This window comes from Eleutherodactylus coqui, chromosome 12, assembly GCF_035609145.1.
Source record: "Eleutherodactylus coqui strain aEleCoq1 chromosome 12, aEleCoq1.hap1, whole genome shotgun sequence".
Classification (NCBI taxonomy): Eukaryota; Metazoa; Chordata; class Amphibia; order Anura; family Eleutherodactylidae; genus Eleutherodactylus; species Eleutherodactylus coqui.
The window spans coordinates 24,218,076-24,237,472 of NC_089848.1; the positions used below are offsets into that span (position 1 = coordinate 24,218,076).

Below are 19,397 nucleotides of genomic sequence, written 5' to 3' on the forward strand. Positions count from 1 at the left end.
TTTTTAATTCCTTTTATTTTTTCTAATAATTAATAAATGTTTTTTGTTTTTTTCAGTCTCCAAATAGGACTTCAATTTGAGACTGTTTAATCACTCATGCAGTATAATGTAATACCATAGTATTACGTTATACCATAATCTGACAGGCAGTCTATCAAGCCACCCCTCAGGCATAGCTTGGTAGGCAATTGGTAATACCAGCCCTGAAGGCCTTCAAAAGCCTCAAGACTGCCATGGTAACTGAATGGCAACCCGCGATTGCATTGCGCGGGGTGCAATTGAGGAATTTAAATGCCACTGTCTTTAAATGATTAACAGTCACAATAAGCATCACCAGTCTCTGGATGGGGGACAACGAAACTGTTGGAGCTGCTGGTGCTTGTCAGACAATCAGACCATCTCTCTACTGGTGATCCATCAAGACCGTCCTGAGCCCAGTCACCTTGTGTGCCCTCACGTATCCACTGGTCCCAACACCTCCTAACAGTCTGTTCAGATGCTCCTCTCTACTGGTGGTCTGTAGGGGGCATCCTGAGCCAGGCCACCTTGTTTGCCCTCACACATCCACTCGTCCCAACACCTCCTAACAGTTTGGTCAGATGCTCCTCTCTACTGGTGGTCTGTAGGGTGTCCTGAGCCCAGTTGCCTTGTGTGCCCTCACGTATCCACTGGTCCCAACACCTCCCAACAGTCTGGTCAGACGCTGATCTCTAATGGGGGTCTGTTGGGGCGTCCTGAGTCCAGTCACTTGTGTGCCCCCATCCCCTGGTCCTAACACCTCCTAACAGTCTGGTCAGACGCTCCTCTCCAATGGTGGTCTGTCAGGGGGGCCTGAGCCCGTTCACCTTGTGTGCCCACATCCCCTAGTCCCAACACCCCCTAACAGTCTGGTCAGGCGCTCCTCTCTACTGGTGGTCTGTAGGGGATCCTGAGCCCGGTCACCCCATGTGCCCTCACTTATCCACTTGTCCCAACACCTCCTAACAGTCTGGTCAGACGCTCCTCTCTACTGGTGGTCTGTAGGGGATCCTGAGCCCGGTCACCCCATGTGCCCTCACTTATCCACTTGTCCCAACACCTCCTAACAGTCTGGTCAGACGCTCCTCTCTACTGGTGGTCTGTAGGGGCTGTCCTGGGCCCGGTCACCTTGTGTGCCCTCACACATCCACTGGTCCCAACACCTCCTAACATTCTGGTCAGAACAGCCGGTGGAGGACAATTCATCGATACGACCATCCAGCTTATAACATCCCCATAATGCGCCCCTCTCAGACTCTGGTAAAGGGGGGGGAAATCTCTTCTCTGCGTCGTAGAGGCGTCTAGTGGTCAACAAGCTCTACACAAGCGGAAGAAAAGGTCACTGCACACAAGGAGCCTCCGAGAGCCTCTTATAGGCCAAGGGGGGAAGCACTTTTAGGGCCTTAGGTGACAAGACTGTTCATCTAATCACCACAACTCTCATCATTTACAGATCTGCCTGAGACAGAACTGCAGGACGAGTTTTGCACTAAAACGACAACAACCTCTAGGGGTGCAATTTTTTTTACAATTAGTGTATATATTAACACACTATATAATAAATAAACAGACACCCAGTATGATTTCTTTACATGCAGCGCATCTGGCAAGGACTGTGTTAAGCAGCTCTCGCGGCTCCTGGGAGACATTTCCCGGTATTCTGCAGGGTAACACAATTGCTGACAGTCACAAAGCTCCTCAAAACATAGATATTTAGCATCAAAGACCAACATGTGGAGAACAGTCACCATGGCAACCGCTTATGTCTGCCCAAGACTCTAAAACATGCAAAGCTGCTGATTTGAATGACAATGCTACAAGTTACTTCGCCGGCTCTATTTTTCGTGCATGTGTGTGTATTAGTAAGAATAAGTGTCAAAATTCTGCTGCTAATTAGTTCTTCTCTGGAGCGCAGAAAGGACACAAAATATTAACCAGCTGCCTCCTGGTCATTACCTAGACAAGGCTGGAATCCTCATAGACAATGGGAACTACATGGCTGGGAGCTCCAATATAAAGAATGGTTGGATAGAATAACATATGTCATATATGGGACTATACAGCCCTTTATGTGTTACCGTGATATGTAATAGTCACTTTTAAAGATAACTTCTGCGGGGGGGGGGGGGGCTACTGAGCAGAAATTCATATCAGGTGGTCCCAATCCTGATAGGGTCGAAGAAAACAGACGCTAACAAGCGTAGGGCCGGTTCCACATCTGCATCGAGGCCTCCGGCCTGAGGTTCCATCACTGATGTGGCTGAAAATGCCGCAAGTAAAAGTGTTGCATGCTGTACTTTTTCTTCTGTCCACAACCTAGCCAGCTGGGCAGACCCCATTATAGTTAAGGGGTCCGCCCGCTGCTGTTCGGCTCCATACTGAGACGGAACCATTCAGCTGTAGGAATTCCCCTTTCCTGATCACCGAATGATGCAGGAAAGTGGAATCCCCAGGGCAGGTGTGGGACCACGCAAAAAACAATAACCCTTCACTTACAATTACTTTCATGTAGCATTTTTGAATCCACCACCGGTTCCGTCTTTAATGCAGAGAACAGGATGGAGATGGAAACCTGGATGGAACTGTAGAGAAGTGCCGCCCTCTGCACCTTTCTATCTGACTAAGAAGACCGGCAGGGACAGAAATATCCTGAGACAAAGCCCAAAGTCGTCTCCGTTTCACACACTGAACATTGTGGTTCCATTCCGGTTTCTGTCTCTATGACATTCACGGCATAAAAGACGGAAACCGAAGGTGCAACCAGTGCTGGATAAAAATCGTGATGTGAAAGCCGCCTTATTTCAGCCATGTAACTGCTTGTTATTTGTTCCAGGCAGCCCTGTTTAATGACAGCATATTGTAGAGGACAAGGTTACCTCTATTAGTCCAAACAAAAGGACAAAAAGTATTGTCCGTGGGCAGCATGACCCCCGGACAGATCCGCACCGTGCCAGCAGGTAAGCCTTATTCCTATACACAAGCAGGGAGAGGCAAGCACAGACACCTCTTTGACTCAAGAGCTCCACTTCCAACAGCCAAACTTCCAAGTGTGTTTATTCTGAAACGCTGCAGCATTTAACCCTTTCCAATCCAATTTCCCTGCCGCCCGCCCGCTCCCCAGCACTTATTTATTTTGGGTGGGAAGTCACTATGTGGATTCCTTGGAATTACTCAACAGAAACACATAAAAATCGTGTGAGTTAATATGTATATTACACCATATGAATATTGCACACACACATATTATATATATTTAGATATAAGGGTCATAACGTTTTTCCAACATCATATTCCTGTATCCTAATTTGATGTACTTTTGCCTAAAAACAAAGAATTTCATTAGTATTCCAATATTTACGGTAAATGTCACCCCAGAATTATCATTGGATATATATGTATATTGTTTTTGGGGTGAAAAAATATTGAAATAACAATTACACTCTTTGTTTTTAGGAAAAAGTGCATCACATTAGAATACAGGAATGTGAGGTTGTAAAAAAATGATAACCCTAATCAAAGTACTAACGACCATTTGTCCGTAAGTGAGTTACATGCTCCACCCCTGATCACATGACAGTGATGTTATCATGGGTCCTTCATCCTAGCCATAATTTCACCTCAACCAGAAGCTGAATCACCAGAGCTCTGAGCTCCGCCTCTGATCACATGACAGTGATGCCATCATAGGTCCTTCAATATTTGACCATACAGGGTGATCAAAAGAATGCTGCAAAGGTAAAGCGGATTTCTTCATACATTAACTGACGTCCAACAGCCAGAATGATCTTCAAGTTCTTCATGCACCTTCCAGATGTTCGATTTGGGTGCCATTGATGACACGAGATAACTAGAGTTAAGCGTACATACTCTGCCTAGCTTGATGCTCGTTCGACTATTAGCATACTTGATGGTGCTCGTTACTCGAACGAGCATCAAGCCGTGTTTGACCCCGCCCCTGTTTTTGGCCCCTCCCCGCCGCAACGAGTCAATGGCAATTTTTTTTGGTAGGCAGGGAGAGAGGGGGAGAGAGAGGGGGGGAGAGAGAGGGGGGGGAGAGAGGGGGGGGGAGAGAGGGGGGGAGAGAGAGGGGGGAGAGAGAGAGGGGGGAGAGAGGGAGGGAGAGGGGGGGAAGAGGGAGGGGAAGAGGGAGGGGGAGAAGGGGGGGAGAGGGGGGGAGAGAGTCTCCCATTGTAGTCAATGGGGTTCGTTATTCAAATAGCGCTCTCGAATTTTACGAAAAGCTCGACTGGAATAACGCGGACCCGAGCATTTGGGTGCTCGCTCATCTCTAGAGATAACCTAAAACAGCACATCTCCACTGTAGCATCATTGATAAAGGCCCTTTTACACTCAACAATTATTGGTCAAAATTTGCCTAAACTGCCGAAAATAAGCAATAATCGTTACACGTAAACGAGGGCATCGTGCACTTTTCGTTTGAATGATGGATTTTAGCTCCACATAAAATCCATCGTTCAGCCACTGAAACACTGAGCAAATATATGCCATGTGAATGTATTTTAAAAGACTGCAGGATGTTCTTCCTGCAGAATGTTTACACCAGTCTTGAAGAGAACAATGGAATCTGTGAGCAGCCACAAGGAGAACAATGGAATCTGTGAGCAGCCAGGAGAACAATGCAATGTTGCAGCAGCTGTTTGCACAGCTGGGAGTGTGTTTAAACACATGCTGGGCTCAGGAAACAACTCCTGGAGGTCCTTTTGCATGCAAATGAAGATCATAAAGTGTTATTGGCCAGTAAAGCCATTAACACTTTATGCAAATACATTGCTAAAGCTTTCAATCTTTCTGCCTTTGGAAAGATTATCTTTACGTGTAAAAGGACCTTAACAGAGGATATGTTGGGACACGTCTGAGCTAGAATGGACTACTAACCTGACATCTGATGTGCCACCAACGGCACCCGCATCAAACGTATGTGAGTAGGGTGCACTGAAAACTTTTCATGTCATTCTGTCTGTTGCATGTTAATTTACTTTTGCACCATTCTTTTTGAATCCCCCTGTATATATAATCCTGATGGTAACAACCATTTTGGTTTTGCTAATATTGTGTTATTTTATAAGTTTGTAATTTCAAGTTAAACTGAAATGGCTATAAATCACCAAACCCACAATTCTAGCAGATGATTAGATGGATCATGCCCAGTACTTCAGACCCTGATAACGGATGTGTAAGCATTTTCTCGCACCTTACCTTTGCATACACGGTTGTTTTAAGGAACCACTGCTTTAAATATTTTTGCTCCACTTTTGCTCCCGAGCGCCATGAACATCCATTTTCATCCACTTGCTCATCAGCGAGTACGGTTTGATCTACAGGATCCCAATTAACCAAGGACTGCAATAAAAAGAAGATATGCGAACATGGTTTATCATCATAGGAACCCCCAAGGTTCTAGTAGCACGCTGAAAGTAACTAGTACAAAGAAGGATATTTGTCATAGCAACCATCAGAAATCCTGCTATATATTTTTGAGAGCAGGAGACAACAACCATACCTGTGCTCCAATGGGTTGCTATGGGTAAGTGCACATTTACACAGGTGTATTCCCTGTCCGTATTACGTCATTTTGTATGGACGTAATATGAATAGCAGAAGCCCCATTGATTTGTATTGGGGCATTTTACAAGCATTAAGAAAATTGCAGCATATCCTATATTGGCCCATATTACAGACCAAAATCGTCCATTAAAACCTATAGGACTTTGAATAAAAGCAGGAAATACACAGTTGCATGGTATTTACTGCACTTTTACCCACGTTGGCAGGAGACAGTGGGTAAAAAAATTATGACATCAATTGGGTCGTCTTACGTTTTTTTTTTTGCATGCATGCATGCATGAAAAATGCAGTGAATAGGGATGGAAGATGCATGTAAAAGAGATGTATCAGCACCAAAAATGCACACACAGTGAAACTGTAAGATTTCACACATTGAAATTGCATACCCCTATGTGATTGTGCCTTAAATGTAATTGTTCTCAGTAAGAAAAACCAAGTAATCTTGTAGATATGAGACCTTTTAATGGTTAACAAAAATACATATTGTTACAGCGAGCTTTCCAACCTCTCAGGGTTCTTTCTCAGGATTATGGAAATGATCAGTAGAGTCATATATATATATACATACACACACATACATATGACAAGGCACTGACATGGTGTGATTAGTTTGCACTTAAAACAATACCAGAGCACAATGAGCATAGGAGTAAATACTTAATTAGTTCACTGCTTTATAACAACACAAATCCCAAAGTCACAGAAGAAGTTGGGAGTACAAAATTATAATAACCTTTGACACTGTCAGGACCGGAATGAACCTCGGTGGGGGCTTCTTGCGTCAGTGGAGAATATGAGAAACCTCTATCACGTTGGCCTGGTGACCCCCTAACACCAATACGTAGACCATAAAACTGTCACATTCCTATCAGTGGACTATTTAAGTATTTACTCCTCTACTCATTCTGTTCTGGTATTGTTTTAAGTGCAAATTAATCACACCATGTCTGTGCCTGTCCATATATATATAGATGCCTCTTCTGGTCTATTCCATAATCCGGAGGAAAAACCCTAAGTAGGTTTGCAAGCTCGCTATTACACCATGTAATTTTGTTGGCCATTAAAAGGTATCATATCTACAAGATTACTTGGTTTCTCTTGCTAGGAAAAATCCCATTTTGCTCTACTGGCTAACACGGTATCAAACTTTTTTTGAATGTTCCCAAATACTTCTATAATTTGCATCAATATTCATCACTTTTGCATTAACCCACTAACAGACAAAAGTTAGTTTGTAGAGATGAGCGAATATACTCGTTTCGAATAATTACTCGATCGAGCACCGCTATTTTCGAGTACTTCCGTACTCGGGTGAAAAGATTCGGGGGGGCGCCGGGGGGGCGGCGTGGCAGAGCGGGGGGTAGCAGCGGGGAACAGGGGGGAGCCCTCTCTCTCTCCCTCTCCCCCCCCACTCCCCGCTGCAACCCCCCACTCACCCATGGCGCCCACCGAATCTTTTCGCCCGAGTATGGAATTACTCGAAAATCGCGGCGCTCTGGCGAAAAAGGGGCGTGGCCGAGTAGGTTCGCTCATCTCTATTAGTCTGCATTCAAATTGCTTTTCTAGTAACTAATAAACATAAATATTTGTGTGAGAGTTCCCATTGATCTGTGACTACAGCTAATTTACAGTGCCTACAGGGAATCTGAGACACACCCCTGTCTTCTCATTGGCTCAGGCTGCTGCTGTGTCCCTTTCCTACAGCTCTGTCTCCTCTGATTGGCTGCTATAATCACAGGTCTATCCTAAACTAGGGCAGTGAAATTATTAACCCATCAGTGAGGAAAAGATTATAATCAAGAATTGCTGCACATATACCGAGGAGATAAAGAACTAAAGGGGGGCGCCTAGAGGGATGCTTTTATTATGCATCCTCTTCAAATGTAGAGAACCTATACTAATGTATTAGAGCAATATACAAAAACATTTCCAAATACATTGTTATTAATAGAACTGCAACCTTTCAAGGAGAAGCATTCTTATTATACAGCAGGGAAGCCCACGGACTCATATTTTCCACATATTCCGTCAGCCAATCAGCAGCAGCCTATAAAAACGGAGGAAATGTCTAAACCCTCCTGTGTGCTAAGAGAGTGCTTCCATGTTATAATGTGCCTTATATATTTGCTGTCTTATAATTGCCTAATATGGTGTGAATTTTACAACTGCATATTAAATGGTAGAACAGAGTCTTCGGTGAACAGTTAACTTTATCAGCAAATGCCAGGCAGCTGCTGCTAAAGCCAGTTAAGGAAGCCATGAAAACAAGCCTGAAAACACAGGTTTACTTTTCTACAAATCACCACACAAATAATATTGTGCACAACTTTTGGCTAAACTTAACAACTGAATCCCGTGCCGATTGTATATAGTGTTTTTTTCATGTGACTCTTTCTGATCTTTTTTCCTCTCATCCGTTGCATTCGGGTCCCAGCCTAGGACCATGGGACATTTAGAGCAGTCCCTGAAGGGTGGGAAAAGCAGATTGAAATGAATGCAGTCGTTTTACAGCTGTCTTCAAAACTCTTCGATCGAGAGACGCTTCAGCAGATGATAAAGTGTGCACCCAATAGATTTTACAGAAGGCCATGTAGTGATCTTACACACTTGAAGAGCAGAGGCGCCACTGGGTACCACCCAAAAGGCACCTACCGCCCAAGTACAGTATGCAGTAACATGGAAGAGAGGCTTCTTACATTTAGCGTGATAGGTCTCCACTACTACAGATCTAATCCAAGACAAAATAGCAGATTTGGAGGCCACTAGGCCACAATCTCGGGCCATCTGGAATTACAAAAGAAGCATCCGAGCCCCTGAAAGAAGACGCTTTGGAGAGGTAAATCCTCAATGCTTGAACCAACTCCAGTGGATTACCTCTGGTGTATAGCGGAGGGACAGAGGCAAGCCATCAGAGAAGATCGCGTTGAAGCTGTGGAGGTAGTTGGATCTTGCGATTGAGAGTTTGATGATTTGTCACACCGCAAGAAAATGCCCCGCTGGAGAGGCTGTGCATGAAATTGGCTGAATGGAATTACCTTAAAGGAGGAGGCCATCAGTCTCAGGATTGAGGGTTGGGAATGGAAAGAAGGCTGTGGCTTGAAAGAGGGTTTGTAATGGAGCTCCTGTGAGGATTTCTTGCTATCTGAGGGTGTGGGGTCTGAGCGACAAAAGGAACAAAACGGAGGCCGTTTCTTCTGTACAGATCTGATTTTTCTATCCATATAGTCCATATAAATTATTATTAACATATTGGGTTCTTCTGATGTGTGATTTACGGTCATCTCGCAACGCACCAAAATTGTGAAAAATTACCCTTGTTAATACACCCTTAAGGGCAGTTTACACCCACATATAGGGGGAATATGTTAAACAGGGCAGACAGTATGATGGTGGATTTGTTAATATTACTGCTAGTAGCCCCCATCTTCCCCGCTCACCCCTACGGGTCTATTTTGTGCTACTACCCAATTGTCATTTGTGGTTAAAAACTTCATTTCCTGCGGATATGAAGCCAACATCTTTATAGCACCAAGTCAGCCACACGGGTAAATCAGGGGCTTCTGAAGGTTTTAGACTGGGATTCAGCTCACCTTTGTGTTTGGACTACATCCTTTTGCAAATATGTTGGGAACGGTAGGTCCTAGAAAGCCGAAACCTGATCTAAAACCTCCTGAAGCTCCTGAATTATATATGTGGCAAACGACTGGTTAGTCCAGTCGTTTGGCTATACTCTGATTTTTAGCGCATATGTCACAAACACTAAGTAATAGAATGCTGAAACCTTTCAAACTGCCTGATTTATCTATGTGGCAAATTTGGCACAGATTGGTCCAGTCGATTGGCCGTATTCTGATTTCTTTGGGCATATGTTACAAACCGTAGGTCCTAGAAAGATGAAACCTGTACTAATACCTTCTGAAGTGCCTGATTTACCCAAGTGGCTAACTTAGTGCAGATTGGTCCGGAGGGTACAGATTGGTCTAGAGATTTGGCCATCCGCTGATTTTTTGCAAATATGTTGCAAATGGTATGACTTAAGAGTACTGAAACCCAGTCTAAAACCTTGCGAAGCGCCTGATATACGTATGTGTCTCATTTGGTACAGATTGATTCAGTGGGTGCAGCTTGGTCCAGTTGTTTGGCCATATTCTGATTTTTTGGGCATATGTTGCGAATGGTAGGTCCCAAAGCTGAAACCTGGACTAAAAGCTTCTGAAGCGCCTGGTCTACCCATTGTGGCTAATTTGGTGCAGATTGGTCTGGTTGTTATTCCGTGCATCAAGAACAGACAACAGAAATTGATTTTTATATATAAAGATACAAATACCTAGTATGCTGTATATATGTATATCAATGGACAACACAAGGATCTGACCTAATGATCTCTTTATACCTGTAACCACGACAAGGGGGCATTCACTGGAAAAGAAGGTCTTCTTCCCAACTCTAAAGATAGTGAGATTATGGAACTTTCTACCACAGAATCTCTTGATGGCCGTTTCGCTGGAAGTTATCCGTAGAACATTACTGGACGTGAGGTTTATTCTGATTACCATATTGGGATCCGGGACATTTCCTGCATAAATCTTAAGCTCAACACTGTGACAACAAGGTGGACTTTAGTATTTTTTCAACTAGAAGGGCATATTGATGAGTGCATCTGAATGGCCGTTCTGTAATGCTACATTTTCTCTACAGAGGGGGGCAAGAGAGTAAATGCCTGGCTGGCGGTGGCTTCCCTCAGGGAATTCAGCTGCTTGCCGGGGGTTCCAGAAACAGAACCCATGGCGATTATTACTGTCCTGTACAGGTACTGTTGTACCTTGTCGACACCGGTAGCTAAGGGTGTGACAGCACCTAGCAGGCGGGAACGCCCCTGTCAGGCCCCCTAGCTTCGAATTGGGTAGTACTGTGGCAAAGAGGACGCTGAGAGCCGAGGTGTTCTGGCGACAGCAGGGAACACTGAAGCTGAGTTGCTGAAGTCGGGACCTCTGTCACTCAGCTCCACGCTGCTCTCCTCGGCGGACTGCCACCTCCACTCCCATCCCCCCGCTTGCCCGCTGCTGGCGGGGACCGGTGTAAATGTGCTCCACACTCCTCTCCACGGCGCACTGCCAATCTGGGCTCCCATTCCAAGTGTGCCTGCTGCAGCTGGGAGCGCTGTCACTGGGGTCCCCAGTTCCCTCCCCGCTGGACTGGCATGTGTGCTGCAGTTACCCCTGCCGTCGTTGCAGCAGGTGGGACAAGAGCTGTCGCCCGAGATAACGGGTAGGCTGCCGGGGACGGGTTGCTTTCGATGGAGGATTAGGGTTAGTTTAAGTGTTAGGCTTACATTATTAGGTGTAAACAGCGAATAATGTAAGCCTAACACTGAAACTAACCATAACCCTCCATCCTAGCCAAAACCCATTCCCGACGCTGCTAGGATCTTCCTCCAGCCAGCCAATCAGTAACTTCTGGGCGTAGAGTGGGCGTATGTAGCCCATCACTAGGTCTCCACCCATACTTGTGCTGGAGACAAGATACAACAGTACCTCCTGTACATATTCACACACAGGACAGTAATAGGAACATGAACATAACAATGGTGCTAACCTGATAACCTGCACCCTGACGCAGGCACCTGAGGTACCCCCCGAGGAGGCTTGAGCGGAATGCGCGTTGGGGAGCAGGTTATAAGGTTGGCACCACTGTAATGTTCATCTTCCTATTATTGTCGTGTACATGTCAATATGTAATATTTAGGGCTTATTCCGAGGTGCGTATATCGGCCAGGTTTTCACGTCCGGCTGATATACGCTGTCTCTCTCTGCAAGGGGAGGAGGCGGGCTCGGCCGGGAGCAGTGCACTGAGCTCCCGCCCCCTCTCCGGCCCTCGCCACTGTTTCCAATGGGAGGGCGTGGGATAGGGGTGGAGCTAAGTTCCTCCCCCTGCAGAGAAAGACAGCGTATAGCAGCTGGGTGTGAAAACCCGGCCGATATACGCACGTCGGAATAAACCCTTAATCTGCTTGTTGTATCACTGTCGTCATTGTAGACATGACTGTGACAGCACCGGAGATCTGGTCTCTGCTTACAAGGCCTTCTTTTTTTGATACATTATTTCTTCTTATTTCGTCTCTTCTGTAGTGTCATATTTTTATATAATTCTATTAATAAAATATAAGCAATTTCTTTTACTGAGGCTTCTGCGTGCTGGCCTCCTTACTGCCTATTATGCAGCAGAGTATATGCTTATGGTTGTAATATGGGCAACTCTGATTTACTGTATTCCTCCAACACCAGCAGAATGCCGTCAGGCCAGGCAGCCCCCTTAACCAATTAGGTTTTTGCTAGGGAACGTTTGAATTGAAAAATGCCAAACAATGCCATTTGAATCTAAATGTTCTTACAGGAAAAAAATTGTAACGCCCCCACCAGGCTTTAAATATTGACAAAATGAAAAAAAAAACCTATACATAATTGGTATCACTACACCCATAACATCACTTGCTATAAAATATTACATCCCTCATCCAGCACGGAAAATTCCATTAAAAAAAAAAATGAAATGAAAAAAAATTCCAAATAGCCTTTTTCTGATTCTGTTGCGTCCCTTAGGGTGCGTTCACACGAGCGTGTTTTTGTGTGTGCATACGCACGCACAAAAGCACGCTTGTATTTACAACAATGCATTCCCTATGGTGTGCTCACATGTCCGTGTTTTACAGGTGCATGACTGCAAAGATAGGACATGCGGGCACCATAGGAAATGCACACATTGTTTTCAATGGAGCCGCGGCTAATGCCGGCGGCTCCATTGAAAACAATGCTCTGCCGGCTCCCTGCATTCTTTTTCAGGGAAGGGCTTTACATATAAGCTCTTCCGTGAAAAAGAAACATGCATGCGGCAGATGTTTGCTTCACCCCCGATAGTTAAAATAATTCCCTGCCGCTACATCTGCCACATCTGTGGCAGATGCAGCAGAGGAATTCTTCAATTCTCAACCGCAGCTGTCACACATGAATCCTGTTGCCGGCACCCTGTCATTGGATTTTAGGGAAGGGCTTTAACCCTTTGCAATTCAATTTTGGATTCAGGGTTTCCTAGGAGGCTTTCTCTTTCTGCCATTATACAATAGCACCATCTGCTGCCTAGAGCCAGTACTGCGGTATAGGACTTGCCGGAGAGGCTCCTGACAACAGAGCAGCCAGTAATATACAGTAAGAATACCCTGCCGGACGTCTTCTAACATCGGAGCTGTACAGCCTTCAATCAGAATGTCATCAGACAGTAGATTGGAAAGGGTTAAACATAAGCCCTTCCCTGAAAATCCAAGAAAAGTTGTGTAAAGAAAAACACACTCATCTCCCTTCAGCTGCCGGGGCTCAGCCGCGACTTCTGGCGCTTCAGCCAATCATAATCAGAGCTACCAGCAGGCTGGGATTTTAAATCCCCGACTGCTGATAGCTCAGCAGCGCTACAAAGCCGGGGACAGCGGCAGAAGTCCCCGCTGAGCCCCAGCAGCTGTCAGTGGCTTTTTAGGGAAGGACTTCATAAGCCCTTCCCTGAAAAGCCTGTTAAAATAGTGTAAAAAAAAGAAAAAAAAATAATACTCACCTGCTGGGGCTCAGCCGCAGCTGCTGCTGCTGTCTCCGGCTCTGTAGTTCCGAACTATCAGCAGCCGGGGATTTTGAAGAGCTTATGAACGACTTCATAAGCCCTTCCCTGAAAAGCCATTGACAGCTGCCGGGGCTCAGGGCATGTTCTTCATGCCCACGGGGGTCATGGCAGCGGCGGAGAGGTAAGTTTTTTTTTTCTGTTTTTTTTTGCACTAAAATGTTTCTTTTTCAGGGAAGAGCTTATATGTAAAGCCCTACCCTGAAAAAGAATGGAGAGCCGTCAGAGCATTGTTTTCAATGGAGCCGCCGGCAGCAGCCGCGGCTCCATTAACAACAAGCACGCAGCTGTCTTCAAGCGTGTTTTTGCTCGTACCTAGGTGCGCACGTATGTACGCACCTAAGTACGCACAAAAACACGCTCGTGTGAACGCACCCTTAAACAGGAATAAAAAAATAAATAAGGGAACATCCCCAAAATACCTCAAATGGTACCAATAACAACTACATGTTGTTCCACAAAAAACAAACCTGATACAGCTCTGTCGACTGATAAATAAGCACGCTCTGGTCCTGGCATGCAGCGCAAAAAGGATTTTTGTACCAAAAAAACGTGTTTATATTGCGCAAAAGTAGTAAAACATAAAAGGTCTATAAATTTGATGTTGTAATAATCATAATGACCCATAGAATAAAGGCAACATAATACTTACACCCCACTATAACGCCATAAAAAGAAATCACAGATGAAATAACTTGTTTTTTCTATTGTCCCCAGCAGAAAAAAAAGAAAATGTGTTCCTATAAAACCTATAAGTCGGCCCACAGTAAACAAGGCGTCATACAGATGCTGTGAGAAAAAAAAGTTATTGCCCCCTGAACTACAAAAGGGGAAATTATTTACTGGCACCTTAGGCTAGAATGAGTTATGTCCCTAAGGCCTCAGTCAGACAAGCATTTTTTGTACACCTTTGTGCGCAAAAAAAAAAATGCGCTGCACGGATGTGCAAAATGTGCATAACCAAAGCTCCATGTTATTAGAGCAGCTGTGCTAGTAGAAGCGCGGCTGCCCCACAAAGGTCCCCTCAACACTGAACACTGTGACAGCACTGTCACAATGTTCGGTGATGATAGGGACTCCCCGCGGGGGTGAAAGAATCCCCTGTCACGGCTGTGGCAGAGGATTGCGATGTTCTCCCATTGCTTTCAATTGGGCCGGCACTGCTACCACCCTATTGAAAGCAATGGGATTGCAGGCAACCTCCACAGTGATTTGATTCATTGAATTCAATGAATGGCTGAGCACTGCCTGTGATTGGTCACAGCGCTCAGCCAATCAGACCCAGCGCTTTCAGTAGGCGGGGATTTTTAAATTCCCGGCCAGGAGAAAGTGCTTCAGAAGAGTGCCACAGAGCCAGGGAGAAGACGACCTGGAGCTGGACAGCGGCGGAGAGGTGATGTATATATATTTTTTTTTCCAGCAGCTAGGGGTTATTTTAAGGGAAGAGCTTATATTTCAAGCCCTTCCCCAAAAATCACCACGGGGGTTGCCTCCATCCCATTGCTTTCAATGGAGAAGCAGTATCGCCGGCCCCATTGAAAGTAATAGGAGAAAATCACGATCTTCTGCCACAGCGGTGGCAGGGGATTCTTTCATCCCCGTGGGGAGTCCCCTCATCCCTGAACACTGTGACAGTGCTGTCACAGTGTTCACTGATAAAGGGGACTCCCTGTAACATTACACTATGTTACATGCAGCATGGACCTTACCGATGCACACATGTCCTATCTTTTGCAGGTGCAAATATGTTGCGCCTATTAAAAAATGGACATTTGATCACACCATAGGGAACCAATGGTTCTAATAGATGCAATTTTTTTTGCACGTACACAAAAAAAATTGCGTCTGACTTCGGTCTAAAGGGTTAAAAATACACTTAATAGGACTGAGTTCTGCCTAAAATACATTGACACGAGACATACATTCTAAACCTACAAATAAAAAAGTGACATTTTTGGGAATACTTTTCCAATTATAAGGTGACTGCTGGAGGGCTAAATATCATTGCATATTAGGAAACTTTTTTTATCACTTAAGTCTCCCCGTTTATGTGAGCAATCCACGAATAAAGCGGCATGTGCAGGTAATACAGACACTTTCCCGAGTACTAGTTGTATGTATGAGGCGGTGGCTGAAACGGAATACTTTATATTTATAGCCCAATTTAAAATAAATCGTCACCCTAGCAGCACTTGAGTTCTGCCACCGGGGACACCATGTGATACCGCCAGAGGCGAGGCATGACCTGCATTGTTCTCGGCTCCCAGATACATGACAGCTCAACAGAATCTGGCAGTCTGTCTCAGCCAAGCCGTACCTATTTCTTTGTCAGATGCTGCAAAACAACCTTAATCCAAAGCGGCTCGCAGACACGACGGCTGTCAGTAGATCCCATCGTTTTTGAGCTGCATTAACCTTTTTAGTAGGTTCATTTACTTGATTCCAGAAAGGTGCTGCAAGAGGTATCTGACATTGCCCTTGCACATCAACATGCACATTTGGCCAACGTACGCATTAAAGTCAGTGATTGGAAGGGAGATTTCCACGACTCGAAACCAGGTGCTACCTCCTTGGAGAGACATCACTAATCATGTACGCCCCGGGGGTCGTCAGTAATTGGTGTCACCACAGCCGAAGCATGCACGTTAGTATCAGCGGATGTGTGTGCCACACATGCTCAGCCCTCTTGTCTTAGATAGTGGAGATAACACTGTGAATTACCTATCTATAGGCACATCCACACACGGAATGGCCGCTTTATTAGACTCACCCATCTACTAGTGCGTTGGGCCTCATTTGGCCTTCATTGTGGCGTCCATCCACAAGTATCAGAAGACCCAAGGTGTGCCAAAGAAGCATTACAATATTCCCCACACTGCCACCAGCCTCAACCGTTGACACCCAACAGGAAGGGTTCATTGATTCATGCTGCTTGCATCAGATTTTGACCAGGCAATGTTCTTAATTGCTCAGTGATACAATTGTGGCTCTTTTTTGCACACTGGAGTCTTACCTTTCTGTTTCTCTCAGACAGGAATGGCGCAGGAATGGGCCATCTGCTGCTATAGGCCGTCCTTGCTAGGTAAAGACGAGTTGTGCATTTGGATGTGTTAGGGCTCCTGCAGACGGGCGGATTTGATTTGTGGAATCTGAGGCCGGCGGCTGCCCCTGGATTCTGCAGAAAATACTGCCCATAGCCTCCTGTGGAGAACTGGTGCTTCCTGCACACAAGCGGAAATCAACTACGATTTCCGTTAGCGGCAGAAAAAACACAGCAGGTTCCATTTCTATGCAGTGTCTGTCTGGACGGCTTCCATTGAAGTCAATGGAAGCAGTCTATCCCACAGACCTTCCGCAATTATCATTGCGGAAAGGCAGCGAAATCTGCGTCATCGCCTCGCCACGGCATGGCTTTATCTATATTGCGCATGCACGCCGGCCGGCGCTTTCCGCAGTAGAGATAAAGAAGAATCTGGACAGGTAAGCGGGCCACCGGCCGGGCACATGGTGGGATTCCGCATGCCAGATCCAACCCTGTCGTGTGCAGGATGCCTAAGTTGGAGCACCAATGTTCTACTCAACTGCAATCTGCTTGACTTTGCACTGCCTGTTGGTCAGATGATTCTTGACATCCTCCTCTTTTCAATGAGTTGTTTATGTCGGCAGGATCCCCTTTCGCTGAATGATTTTCCTCGTTCACACCATTCTTGGTATACTTTTGCCACCATTGGGCAACAAAACGCCAAAAGGTTGGAAAGTTTTTGAAATACCGGCCCGGCTATCCTAGCACCGATAACTATGCAAGTAGCCCTATTCTGAGGGGGCCTTCACACTTGCAATAAAATTGCGTGATTTTCGCATGACGGTGAGTAAAAATGCAGCATTATGAAGCCAATGATTTTCAATGGTTTCCTTAAAATTTGCGGTTTTTACTTATACGATGTTGTGATAAAATAAAGCGCAGCATGTCCCATCTTTCTGTGTTTTGGGATTTATTTTTATTTTTTTTTAATCTCCCATGTTTCCCTTTGCATCGCAAAGCACGAACTTGTGATTTTCATGCGATGCGTTTTTAACATTAGAAAATCCTATTGACTTTTGCGTGGAAAAATCGCGTAAGAAAATTGCAGGCGGCAGCAATGTTTTTGTGAGAAGCACTGCCGCTAAAAAATCATGGGAAAAAAGACACGATTTTCACACGGCAAGATCGCGATCGCCAGTGTGAAGGAGCCCTGAGGGTATATTTGCATGGGCGATAAATCTGTGCGAGTTTTATGTATTGACATGGCGATTTTTCATGGAAGAATCGCAACATGTTCTATTTTTGTGCAAGTATCGCACAGGAATAGAACAGGCAGATGAGCGGTCTGCCGCAGACCGCACAGACAGGAGGTGGGAAGTGTCTGTGTGCTGCGAGTCATGCCCAAGAATATTGGGAGCAACTGGCTATCGCCCGTGTGAGTGCACCCCAATGTAGCGCTATTTCTTCCGGTATTTTGTGTTGGATCTGCGACGTTGATGTGAAGGTGGCCTTATAGCTAATCCGCAGCCCTATAAAAAGATTATCCACATTCACATCAGTCCCCGTCTTCAGTGGGCTCACAATCTCAATTCTCTAATTCCCCCTGTATCAGACAGACTAGGGCCAACTTCATAATCTTAAATGGGGCGTACATAATCAGTCAAAGGGGTGGAGACAGGAAATAAGATAGCTGGTTTGATCGGTAATTTCACTTGGTTTCACTAAAACTATACTCCAAACCAAAAGCTGGAAAGATAGACAAAAAATGAAATAATTGATATCCTATTGCAGAGGACTTTGGCTAAATACAGTCATTTCCTTCAATACGCATTAGATATTGATCACTGGGGGTAAAGCCATTGGGATCTCTACCAATACGTAGCATGGCGACAATCAGGCACTGTGTTGGGAGATGCGAGGCGGATGGCGCTGCGCTCCTTCCCTGACAGCCAGCAGTGGCATCTTTAATTGATACATTAATGTTTATCGTTATTATCTATTAAGCCCTTTAAATTGTGTCGATTTCCAGAATGATGCCAACGCTGGATGTTCATACATAGTGAAACGTAGGCAAACTACAACGTGTATTAAATGGCACAAATAACTTTATTAATTAACTGTAAAAAGAACAGAAAGCTCTGGTGTGCAGCCAGCCTCCAAACACGATAATAGCAGCAAGAACAAATGTTCTCCTGGGCTCATTCAATCAGAACACCAGCTAGAAAATCCCAATTGCTATGAATCATCTAAGTGTTCCAGCCGGCCAGTAATTTTCCTTTTTGGAACGTAGACAAACTACCCAACGAAAATGCCGAAGTGCTGCTGTGACAATACAGAGGAAACACACAAGGACGGGCAGAAGAAGGTGAGAAATGTCTCCTGGGGGAAGGAAGGAAGCCGTTCATTACAACCGCAATGAGCTTAGCCACCTCATGCCCCCCTGATGCTCATTCATTTAACCCCTTAAGGATGGAGCCTAATTTGTTACTTAATAACAGGGGAATTTTGGGGGGGATTTTCTTTTATTTTCGCATTTCAAAACATTCTTTTTCTATTGGTTTGCTTTTAGCGGGGCGAACTGCATTTTGATAAACTGTAATAAATTGTATAACTTTTATACATTTTTGGGGGGAGACAAAGTGAAAAAAAACAGCAATTCTGCCATTGCCTTATGGGCTTTGATTTGACAGCCTTTACCGTGCAGTATAATGAGGCTGTACCTCAACATAAGCCTTTATTCACACAAGCGTTTTTATGCGGCTGTTTAGCCGCTTTTTTACGCCGACCAAAAATCGTGACCATCCGAGGCATTGCATTCCAATGTATTCGTTCACATGAGCAATTTTGCGTCGCAAACAATCGCCCGGCGGGGAAAGATAGACTCCTACGAGACTAAGGAAAAAGGAGGGGGGGGGGGGGCAGTATATCAGCGTCCAACATTGGGAAAAGCTTACAGCTGGCTCTAGTTAGGCATTAGAAGTCATTCCGAGGATTTATGCGGAGCGGGGGATTTTCGGTCTGCGGCTCTTTTTTCGCTAATACATCGCACCCGGCCATGTGGATGGACGAGAAAACTTTAATTAAGCTTGGGACTTTATGACGTAATTTCTTC

At 45.2% G+C, this 19,397-nt stretch overlaps 1 protein-coding gene across 5 annotated transcripts in view; it reads right to left on the reverse strand.

The window, feature by feature from the left end:
• LARS2 (leucyl-tRNA synthetase 2, mitochondrial) overlaps positions 1–19,397 on the reverse strand; it is a 182,194-nt gene that overhangs the window by 82,152 nt on the left and 80,645 nt on the right. For all 5 annotated transcript variants that reach the window (XM_066584753.1, XM_066584757.1, XM_066584754.1 and 2 more), the window contains one exon: positions 5,236–5,379. In XM_066584753.1, the coding sequence (XP_066440850.1) occupies positions 5,236–5,379 (144 nt within the window). The remainder of the gene's footprint in view (positions 1–5,235; positions 5,380–19,397) is intronic.